Source organism: Sinocyclocheilus anshuiensis, unplaced genomic scaffold, assembly GCF_001515605.1.
Source record: "Sinocyclocheilus anshuiensis isolate Anshui unplaced genomic scaffold, SAMN03320099.WGS_v1.1 scaffold137, whole genome shotgun sequence".
Classification (NCBI taxonomy): domain Eukaryota; kingdom Metazoa; phylum Chordata; class Actinopteri; order Cypriniformes; family Cyprinidae; genus Sinocyclocheilus; species Sinocyclocheilus anshuiensis.
Genome location: NW_015537932.1, coordinates 141381 through 152922, shown reverse-complemented (window position 1 = coordinate 152922; position 11542 = coordinate 141381). Strand labels below are relative to the sequence as shown.

At 35.6% G+C, this 11542-nt stretch overlaps 1 protein-coding gene across 2 annotated transcripts in view; it reads right to left on the bottom strand.

Annotated features, from left to right (window-relative positions):
* Nucleotides 1-11542, bottom strand: part of LOC107658248 (rapamycin-insensitive companion of mTOR-like) — a 35615-nt gene that overhangs the window by 18647 nt on the left and 5426 nt on the right. For both annotated transcript variants that reach the window (XM_016446721.1, XM_016446731.1), the window contains exons 6-22: nucleotides 10507-10570; nucleotides 10268-10394; nucleotides 8956-9125; nucleotides 8505-8572; nucleotides 7629-7696; nucleotides 7452-7534; nucleotides 6920-7007; nucleotides 6671-6761; nucleotides 6523-6589; nucleotides 5315-5395; nucleotides 3555-3655; nucleotides 3276-3441; nucleotides 2159-2260; nucleotides 1205-1251; nucleotides 963-1098; nucleotides 672-871; nucleotides 257-383 (exon numbers count right to left, since the gene is read on the bottom strand). In XM_016446721.1, the coding sequence (XP_016302207.1) occupies nucleotides 257-383; nucleotides 672-871; nucleotides 963-1098; nucleotides 1205-1251; nucleotides 2159-2260; nucleotides 3276-3441; nucleotides 3555-3655; nucleotides 5315-5395; nucleotides 6523-6589; nucleotides 6671-6761; nucleotides 6920-7007; nucleotides 7452-7534; nucleotides 7629-7696; nucleotides 8505-8572; nucleotides 8956-9125; nucleotides 10268-10394; nucleotides 10507-10570 (1786 nt within the window). The remainder of the gene's footprint in view (nucleotides 1-256; nucleotides 384-671; nucleotides 872-962; nucleotides 1099-1204; nucleotides 1252-2158; nucleotides 2261-3275; nucleotides 3442-3554; nucleotides 3656-5314; nucleotides 5396-6522; nucleotides 6590-6670; nucleotides 6762-6919; nucleotides 7008-7451; nucleotides 7535-7628; nucleotides 7697-8504; nucleotides 8573-8955; nucleotides 9126-10267; nucleotides 10395-10506; nucleotides 10571-11542) is intronic.

Sequence of the window (11542 nt, the reverse complement as noted above, 5' to 3'; positions counted from 1 at the left end):
ATATATATATCTCTCTGTTTTTATTTAGTTTTATTTAAGTTTTAGTTATTTTACAGTAGTTAATCAAGTTAAACTAAATACAAATGAGAAAAGATGTCTTGGTAACTAGCTGAATATTTTTAAAATGTATTTTATTTTATTTCAGCTAAGGTTTATTTTATTTCAAGCAACGAAAATGTTTATGGCTTTAGATTCGGTAAACTATAACAACCCTGCTCAAATCACACTCTCAGAAATGTCATTAAGGTGATCTTACGTCAGTGGCCGCAGTAAGGATCTTGGACAGGATGACTCGCGCGAGTCCGTCTCTGCTGTAGTCCAGAGTGGAGACCGTTAGTTTCAGCAGGTGATCCTGGTTTTTCATCGAGCACAAGCTCAACAGACTGCACAAAACAAATCAAAACCAAACACAGTTAACACAAAGTAAAAGTTAAACATGATAATATAAACACTTTTTCTAAATTTCCAATGTTAATAACTGTGGAAATCTATTTGTGGAAAATGTTCAAGTTTTGCTGGAACACTACATTTTTGTAAGGTATGTTTTTTGTTTTTTTCCTGAACATGGTACTGTTGTACATTTATTATGAATGTTGTTATCAGTACTTTTTCATATGCCAGAATAATAAAGTTTACTGGGAAACTAAACATTAAATTGTGTGTGTTCTCACCACTGAAATACGCCACATTTCTCCAGCATTTTGACTCCGGCCGGCTGTGCAGACAGAGTACCCAGAAACAGGAAGTAGTGCTGACTGAGGGTGCTGAGGAGGCCGTTGCTATGGAGACTGCGTTCAGATTTAAGCCCAGAAGAGGATGTGAGCCACTGGACGATATCCTTCACGAGCTCCTCTAGATACACCTGACCGTCCTACAAAAACAGAAGAACATTAACCAAGTTAACTACTGTTGTGCTTCTTTTGGAGTAATTTAGCAAAGGCTCAAAGGTCTTCATTTCTCACCTCTTCTGAATCCAAGAGGAACTGGTTGAACTGGCAGCCTGCTACCGTCAGTTGTCTGGCTTTGGCATGATCCAGCTCCAGAGCCGAGTACAGCTTACTGCTGGGCTTATAGAAATACAGCAACCTCCTTACAAACCTACATACAAACAAACATAGAGGTTAGAGATGTAGTCTGTGGTTAGTGCTTCTCAAGAAACTGCAGCACATGATGTTCATGATAGGTCAGCACATGCTGGTCTTACTTGTGCATCTGCTCGTCCTTGTTGTTTCTGAGGTTCACATTTGGCCACTAGAAAGGAAAAACAACACAGTAAGATTTTCTTAATGCTTCTTAAAGAAGTCTCTTATGCTCACCAAGGCTGCATTTATTTGATCACAATTCAGTGAAAACTGTAATATTGTGAAATATTATTACAACTTAAAATAGTTGTTTTCTATTTGAATGTATTTTAAAATCTAATTTATTCCTGTGATCAAAGCTGAATTTTCATCATCATTACTCCAGTCTTCAGTGTCACATGATCTTCAGAAATCATTCTAATATGCTGATTTGCTGCTCAAGATACATTTATTAATTTCAATGTTGAAAACAGTTGGGCTTTGCTGAATAGAAGTATGAATTACTTTATAAAACAAACATACAAAAAAACTAATTTTGATCAAATGTTTTTGCTTATAATTGCCTTAAAACTGCCTTGCCTTTTTGCTTAAAATGGCATTACCTTTCTTTCTTTAAATAAATGCCACTTGATTTGATATTTTATTTAATGCACTGACATTCAGACTTTTAAAAGTGTCAGGGGTGACTGTATTGCTCTGTTTGTAACAGCACATTACCATACTACATGCAATTTCTGAAATATGCAGTATGTTAGTCTCACTTCTTCACTCACCATTTGATTTACAGTAACTGCTACAAAGATGAGACATTTTTACATGAAATTACATAAAAAATGCAAAAGATGTTATTTCAGGAATTAAAGAATGTAATTTCCTGAAGTAAACACGCAATGTAGTAACTTCAAGTCACAACAATTTAGCATTGTTCTCTACGAAATTACAATTTGTTCATCATTACGGTTTTACATACTATTTTTCAAAAATAGTAGGCAGTAGACAGAATACTTTACAGTATGTAGTAAGCATTACGATACCATTCTATCAGGAAGAGTGAGTTGGGCCTGTTTCTCTTTTACCTTCAGTATAGTGATGATCAGAACCCAGTTCCAGTCCAGGTTCTGTTTGTGATTTAGGATCTGACTGTCCCTCAAGTTCATCATCAGCGCCTCTTCAGTGTCCTACAGCACACAAACAACTCAGAAACTTCTGTTGTACCTTATTATATGAAATTAATAAATATATACAGTGCATGAATTTCACCAAAAACATGTCCAGGTCATAAACACACCACAAAAAAAAAAAAAAAATGTTTTTTTTTTTTTTATTAAAGTATGCATGTATTTGTCCTGCTCTGCATTTGTATTGGTTGTTGAAAAAAAATTAGAGGAAATGGTGGTGAATTTTCCCCCTCTTTGCAGCTTCCTCCACCGGCTCATTTCCTGATGGCAGCGATTCGTCCCGTTCAGACACTCCAGTTCGGAATCCCACTGGAGGCGGAGCCCCGGAGTCTAGTCCCGCCCCCACAGTGGAGCAGCCTGGTAGGACGTCCCTCAGCGTAGTCCCCGCCCCCAGCAGGATTCCCAGCATGGTCAACCCTTGTCCGCTGCCGTCTGGGTACGTCAGTAAACAGAAGCGCCGGTTCCTCCTTACATAGAGAAAAAACACACAAAAAAAAAAAAAAAAAAAAAAGTTTTTTTTTTTTTGCATAAATAAATGAAGCCTATTGATAGAATCATTAAATAAACAAATACATTTAAATAAAATATTTTTTACATTGTGATATAATTATCATGACAAGTAAGCACATTTTGAGCCACAAACTGTCAATATTATAATGCATCTGTATGTTTTAAATGTTTAATTCCAATTAGTCAAAGGTGATTCATCTTAATGTACTTAAATGTTAATTAATGCAATTAATTTAACAGAATGTTACATGTAATAAATCAATTTAATTAAATACAAATAATATTATTTTTTAAATCTGTAAAAATTCAAGCTAGTACAACATATGTCTTTTTTTTACAGTAATGAGAGTCTGATTTGAAATGTGGCTGAGTGTCTTATGTGACAACTCAAAAAATCTTAATGGTCCTAAATTAGGCAACATTTTCTTAAAACAAAATCTAATTTCTTCTTTCTTTCTTTTGATTTTGGGGTGAAATGATCTGGATATAGTGACAGTGCGTGTACCTTCATAATACAGATGTCCTTCTGTGGACGCTGGTGCTGCTCTCTCTTGTGAGTGGAGTTGGACGTCCTGCGCAGGATGTGATCCAGGTAAAGACTGTAAGGTTTGGGGCCATGACGTTTCTTTTCGTGGAAACGCTTCAGGTGGTTCACAGCTGCACTGGCATGTCTGGAAAACACAAGATTCAAAAGAATAAAAATGCATCGCCTGATAGTGCAGAATGCAGAAGACACATGCTTACGGATTCTTGTTTGTGTGTGCGTTTGCATCGTTGCACTCACAGCCGTTTCTCCTGAGAGATGTCAAAGGAAGCAGCCATGTTGATTAGCGTGGGCAGACAGTGCAGATGATGACTGTGAGAGTGAGGAAGAATCGTATTGGCCTGGAAGAGAGAAGAACTATTATGTAGACACAGGTGAACAAATGTGACATTTTAGGTACAAAAATAAAGGCTAAAAGGGAAAATTATACAGCAGACCAAACGTGTGTCTAAAATGTACTCGTCAAGTGACAAACGCAAGAGAGAACTAACTTTGGCAAGTAAACAAATATACATTTTTACAATTGCAACATAATATATGGTTTAAATCAAAATGTAAAACAAAATGTAATCCAAATGGTTTACTAAATAACAGATCAGTGACTGCGGTGCATCTTCCAACTTTTACATTTTGTTTTTCATTTTAATTTATGGTCAAAAGTTAATATAAGAAAGACGTTTTGGGATCATTAAAGATTTTCTGCATTGTTATTTTTTCATAAAGTGTTATTTTAGTATTATTTAAATAAAATAGCATTTATTACTAATTTTGAATTAGCTTTTCTATTTTCAGTTTTTAATTTGTATTAATTTTGTTTTTATTTCTAGTTAGCTTTAATGTATTTTTATTTCAGTTTTAGTTTTAGTCATTTTAGTTATTCAGCTTAAACTTATTTTAAGTTAGTTGCCAAGGCAACATTTTTAATTTTCATTTAAGTTTTAGTAACATTATAATTTATATTTAAAGGGGTCATATGATGTTGCTAAAAAGAACATTATTTTGTGTATTTGGTTTAATGAAATGTGTTTATGTGGTTTAAGGTTCAAAAAACACATTATTTTCCAAATACTGTACATTATTGTTTCTCCTCTATGCCCCGCCTTTCTGAAACGCGTCGATTTTTACAAAGCTCATTGTTCTGAAAAGCGAGGTGTGCTCTGATTGGCCAGCTATCCAGTGCGTTGTGATTGGCCGAATACCTCAAGTGTGTGATGGAAATGTTACGCCCCTTACCATACTGTGATGATGCCGTCAGGCTGGAGTGATGAGACAAAAACATTAAAACCCATTATAAACAAGGCATTTCTAGTCGTGTCCTCTTTTGGAAGGCCAAACAAAGTAGTTTCGCTTTCACAACGAAATACACAGCGTCACACACAGCGTCACACACGGAGGGTTTGATTGAGCGGCGGCCGGAGGCCTAGAGTGAGCGGAGGCCGGCTTGAGTAAGTGGCGGCTGGCGGATTCGACGAAGGAGCGGCGGCGGGCAGCTGACTCTTAACTTTTATAAAGAATATCTCTTTGGATTTGAGACTTTAGTCTTTGCAACTTTACAGATCTTCTTTATGCACCAAGATCTTGTAACACTTCAAAGAGAAAGGAAAAATTGAAATCGCATCATATGACCCCTTTAAAATATACATTTTTAAGATTTGTTTTATTCAGCTTTGTCAGTTACCAAATTTTGTTTAGTAGTTTTCATTTTTGTTTTAGTTAACAATAACAATGCTACCATAAAGAAAATAAATCAACGTTGTTCACTAACACCACCAAAATGAGAAGAATTGTTACAATGTTACATAAATAAAAGTTTTATGAGCAATTTAGAGCTTTTATGAAAATAAAACTACATTTGTGAACAATTTATAAAAACACAATAAGCTGCCTAGTGCCTAATAATAAATATTACAGAACACAAGTTCATGGCCCCATAATAAATATTTATGGAGTGTAAAAAGGTCATTTTGGGCCCCATTTACAGGTCTGAAGTAATGCAGTACCATGTGCAGAAGTTCTCCGAGCAGTATGGTGGCTCTCACTGATATCCGTCCATCACTGCTGGTCACCACCTCCACCAGACCCTGAGCAAACAAAAACATTATCATTCGAAACATCACAGATCCATTCCAATAAAGTTAAAGGTGACATATCATGAAAATCTGACTTTTCCAGGTTTTAAGTGCTATAATCAGGTCCCCAGTGCATCTACCAACCAAGGTAATGTGAAAAAGATTAACCCAGTAACTTTGTTTTGGGAAGCCTTTTTCTGCAAGCGTCTGAGAAAATGAGCGCGTCTGATTTCGCTCCCTTGGTGACGTGGCAAAGGGATCTCATTATAATATTACGTCTGAGAAAACGAGCGCGTCTGATTTCGCTCCCTTGGTGACGTGGCAAAGGAATCTCATTATAATATTACCGCCCCTTAATCTGTAAGTTTACACCCATGGCGCCGTCATTTTGATTTCGCAAGCGACAACGGTGTACCAGCTCTAATGCCACGGCGAAAGTTTGAGCAAAACATGCTAACTGTTCTGTCTTTGGCTGCACAGACGAGCACAGAACACTGTTTAGAGTCCCAGCCTCAGAGGAGACAACAGAGCAGTGGATTTATTGATTTATTTACTGTATATTGCTGCTGCCACACAGATCTAAAATAAACATGCGATTTATTTCCCAGCTGTTTACCTTCACAGACATAACCGACTGTTTTTTGTATCTCATGTGTGTTTTTAACGTAAACTTGTGTGAATGAGAACTTAGTTTAGTACTCACATGCCTGTGACAGCCGCTTTCTGTCGTGTGCTTCGGATGTGTGCACTCAGAAAATAGTATATCAGAAGTTTAAACTCATATGGTTTAAAACGCATGATTTCAGTGAGATAAACATGACAATCAGAACCAAAACAGATGTTTTTTTAGCAGGTACGAGCTGTAATGGAGCAGCTCTATTCTAGAAAAAGGGGCGGGGAGCAGAAGCTCATTTGCATTTAAAGAGACAGGCCCGAAAAAAAGCTGTTTCTGCTTCCACTCAAAAATAGCATTTTCAAAATTATTAAATAAATGATTTGTGGAGTATTTTGAGCTGAAGCTTCACAGACACATTCTGGGGACACCAGAGACTTATATTACATATTGTAAAAAGGGGCATAATATGTCTCCTTTAATAAAGTTAATCAAGCATCCATCAGGTGATCCTGTGATTATATACCTCCAGTAGTCCACTGTTGATAAAGGCAGACAGCAGTAGTGCCAGGTAGTTGTCCATGAGGTCTGGTCTGGTGAAGGACAAAAGAAGAACATGAATACAAGATTTAACCCAGAATATTCCAGTATTACAGTCAGGCTCTGTGTCTCACCTGGATCGTGCTCTGTGAGGCAATATGACTTTGGCTTCTGCAGCTACAAACCCATCAGAGAGTCTCCAGCTGTCCTGAAACTTGCTGGGGTCTGAACGGCACAAACATTAGCATGAAGCGTACGTCCCAGACAGAAAGAGCAACATGCAAATCAAAGATCTGCACAGAGTTCACAGATACTCCTCCACAGCAGTCAGTGAGGCGTTTCTGATCAGATGAAAAGCGTTTATGAATCAAGGTGCTTCTTACCCACGCTGTGCAGCGCTTCCTCAAAATCTCCTGTCACTATAGGAACAGGCAATCTGAAGATCTCGTACATGACTTCTAATAAGGCTTTCTGCAGACACAAAAATACATTGACAGATTCGACAGATTGACAGTGAATCATCTCTTTAGAACGGTCCATTTCAGTAAATCGGTCAAAAACTATGTTTAAACACTCCAAATCATCACTGAAATGGCATTTAATGCACTTAATGTTTTATGTTTAATTTAATGCACTATAATGTTTTAGTTAAAATATATGTAGGTAAATATTGTATTTTATCAAAAAAAACAGTAAAAACAGAATATTGTGAAATATTACCATTTAAAATAACTGTTTTCTATTTGAATATATTTAAAATTTAATTTATTCCAGCGATCAAAGCTGAATTTTCAGCATCATTACTCGAGTCGTCAGTATCACATGATCCTTCAGAAATCATTCTAATATGCTGCTTAAGAAACATTTAAACATGTCACATGTTAGTCTAAATAAATAAAAGCATTTAAAACTCACCCTGACTTCCATGTTTGGTATACAGAGCAGGCCTATCAAAGACTGGACCCCTGAGTTTCCTGATTTACACAGGTTTATAATACCTGCAGGAGAACAGCAGAGGAGAGGGATGAAGAGCAGAAGTGAAGAACGTTTCCCTTTTCTACTCTTTAGATGAAGATGCAGTAGATTTCATACCTGACCATGAGCGGAAGGCTGCAACAATAGCCATTTTACTGGATAAAAAACGAGCTTCTCTGTCTTCCCTATGGGACACAATGATTCATAAAACAGTCAGAAACACACACGCTTTGTGTGCCATTGAGAAGATGATCAGCTACACCTGATTGAGTTTACAAGTCATTTTTAGGAGGGGGTGATCCTTTTTCCAACTGATTTGATTCTGGTTTTTTTCTGACATGTTGGTGTTATATCTTTCACTTGGATGGTTTCATGAATAAATACAGCTGGATAAAACAAAAACTCTGTCCGTACACACACACATATATATATATATATATATATATATATATATATAAAGAGAATAAAATTTAAAACATTTTTGAAATGTAAACTAAAATATAATAATTATTTATATAAAATAATGTTTTGAGTTATTTATTTTATTTATCATGTATCGCCATGTCAGCAGCAATGGCTATATTCATGGCAAAAACAATTAATTACATCACTCAATCAATTCAATCAATATCCTTTCAATATAATATTTACAATAATTTAACAATTTTGTCTTTAAAAAGTCAAAATACAAAAAAAAAAGTTTTTCAATATTACTTGAAATAAATATTTTGACTTAAATATAATTTTGATATAAATAAATAAACACCAACAAATAAATGGAATAAAAGTAAAAATACTTTGAAAAATGCAAACTTATCAAAAATGTTGTCTAATGAATTAATAAATAAAACTATCAATTTAATCAATCAATCATTTAAAATGTAATCAAATTAAAATATAATAATTAATTATTTTTAATGTAACATCTTTAATTATATTTTACATATTTGTTAAGATACAGATACATAATCAAAATATAAACACACAACTCACTTGATTTGTGCCTCTGCTGTGTCAGGGTTATGTCTGTAGTGAAAGTCTGTGTAAGGTGCGAGAATTTGCTGGAAAGAAAAAAAAAACAAGACAACTTTGATATTTTATTTTTTTTTTTCACTTAGATCAGTGGTCTCAAACTCAATTCCTGGAGGGCCACAGCTCTGCAGAGTTTAGCTCCAACCAGCTCCAAATCACACCTGCTTAGAAGTTTCTAGTGATCCTGAAGACCTTGATTAGCTGGATCAGGTGTGTTTGATTAGGGTTGGAGCTAAACTGTGCAGAGCTGTGGCCCTCTAGGAATTGAGTTTGAGACCAGTGACTTAGATCCTTAACGAGTTTATATGGGGAACAGAGAAGAGGAAAAATCAACGGGGAATGATGCAAGCCAGATTAAACCTGCGCCCCAACGAACATGTGGACTGCACAGTGCCGCTGCATGTACACATACCTCCAGTTCAACATCGGCGCGCATGTACTGGCGTGTGTGCGGGTGATTGAGCAGGTGCAGTATGGTGGTGATCAGGGCCTCGTTGATGCGGCTCAGCTGGCAGTCGATGACGTTCTTTAGGATGGTGTTCAAACCCCCCCGCTGGGCCACAATCTCTGGGTTCTTCAGTGCTGGATGACGAGAGAATACAATCATATCAAACAAATGTATATAAACAATATACATGCATACGACAAATTCCTATATAGTGTAAAATAATATAAGACTGGGCGATAAATCAATACTGGCATTTACTGACAAAATAAATCTACAATATTGATAATGAACTTTCAAATAATTTCCAATATTTAGCCCACATCTAGACGCTCAGATACATGTCGCCGAAAAGTTTGCATGTTCTTTGTGTGAATGTCTGTCCACATAAACTTCATCAATTTGATAAGAGATCATTTGTACCAAAAAAAGGTCTTCACTACAAACTGCTAAAATACAGATTTAGTTTAACTTAAAGAAATTATGGCAGAAATATATTACTGTTGTATAGTAAAATGTACTTTTCAAAGCTCCTCATAACAATAATAATCATATAACAATGTATTTGCTTTACATGGATTATTATTATTAAGGAAAAAACAATTAAACCAGATATTTTTCATACATTAAAATCTCACAAGATCCATAAAATCATACAGTACAAACATTAATTTGTACTAAATCATAAAACACAAACCCCCCAAATAGGATATTTATTTAGTCAGTCTAAAATGGGAAAGATCAAAGTAGTTTAAAAGAAAAAACGTTTCTTATATTACATTAAAAAAACGTTGAAAATAAAACTTTTCAAATCTTTCAAATTAATATTTCAAATCTCACAAGATCCATAAAATCATACAGTACAAACATTAATTTGTACTAAATCATAAAACACAAACCCCCCAAATAGGATATTTATTTAGTCAGTCTAAAATGGGAAAGATCAAAGTAGTTTAAAAGAAAAAACGTTTCTTTTATTACATTAAAAAAAACTTTGAAAATAAAACTTTTCAAATCTTTCAAATTAATATTTCATAAGAATTCTAAAATGTTCTAAAATTCTAAACGCATTGCCTAGAATATGCATCACCCTTATATCAATCTATAATAGAACTGTAATCCATAAAATCTTTTTCAACTGTTCATTCACTCTCCTAAATGAGCAGCATTGATCTGAGGTGTGATACATGCTAAAGTTTAAAACTAACCTCAAGTGTGAGCAATAATAATAATAATAATAGTGATGCTTGTCTTAACAAACGTGACACTTCTAACTCACCAAGTTCACAAATGATGGCGATGCAGGCTCGAACCATGCGATCTCTCTCCTGCAGCCCATCGTTCCCCACCGCGATCAAAGAGTTTGTCAAAGAGCTGGGAAAGAGCTGTGCGTTCACTGTTATCATCTGAACGAGGAAAATAACAGATTGAGATGAAATTCACCCAACACAAAAACCATACACAGCTTATACTGATTGCAAGAGTGCTAAACAACGAGCAAGAGGTTAGAGATCGTACCTTTCTGACCAGTCTGAGGGCTTGAGTTCTCTCCACCTCATTACTTTGCTGAATGTCAATACACCTGAACACAGATCAACACATGAGAGACATTCAAACATCTCATCTGAGGCTTTCTGACCAGGACACTGAGGCTGAAGGTCAAGTTCACCCACCAAATATGTTCACATTTTAATTTTACACTGAAGGCAAGCAAATTATTTCATAAATCTCAGATGAAATATGACAAAAGACAGTAGTGCATCTACATTATCAATTTGTTTTGTAAAGGAAAGCCACTTTTATTTCTATAGAGCTCTATAACAGTGCAGGTTGTTTCAAAGCAGCTTTATAGTAATAAACAGGAAAATAACAGAATCAATAGCTATGTTTCCATCCAAAGCTGTGAATTTAACTTGGAATATTGCATAAAACATTTACGAATAAAGCACAGTTTCCATCCATGAGTCAAAGAGTACAAAAACATATCTTCCTCATAAATTGGCACTAAATATCACTAAGAAAAGCAGGAGAAGCCACTGAATATAATAATTCTCACATATAATAAATAACTTGTGCCTCAGAGCGATCAGACGAAACACAATAAATGCGGTCGTTGCTTTCAGAGCTGGATGCTTGCTGTTTGGGAACGCAGTCATGTAAGACAGTTCTGGGAGGCAATTATACAGAAATACTTTGATGACAGACTTTGCTCAGGCATTTCAGAATTACCATAACAACATTTCAGATGCTGTGCAATGAGATCGGTCCGCTGGTTAGTCAGGTTATGCTGTCCCATCGCGCAAAGTCACATGACTTTTTAGATTGCATAAAGCAAAAAGCTGGGCAGAGTACGTATCCGTTTAATAGAAAAGCTCTGATTTGGGGGGTTTGAGCTCTTGATATCTGGCAACAGCAAACATGAACGCTCGCATAATAGAGTCTTGTAGAGCAGTCTGAAATGTTTTGGCTCCACTTTTTTCAACAAAAATAAAAAGGTTTTGGTAAAGTTGTTCTTTTAACTACATTTTAGTCTCGTCTTTTTTGTCAATGATAC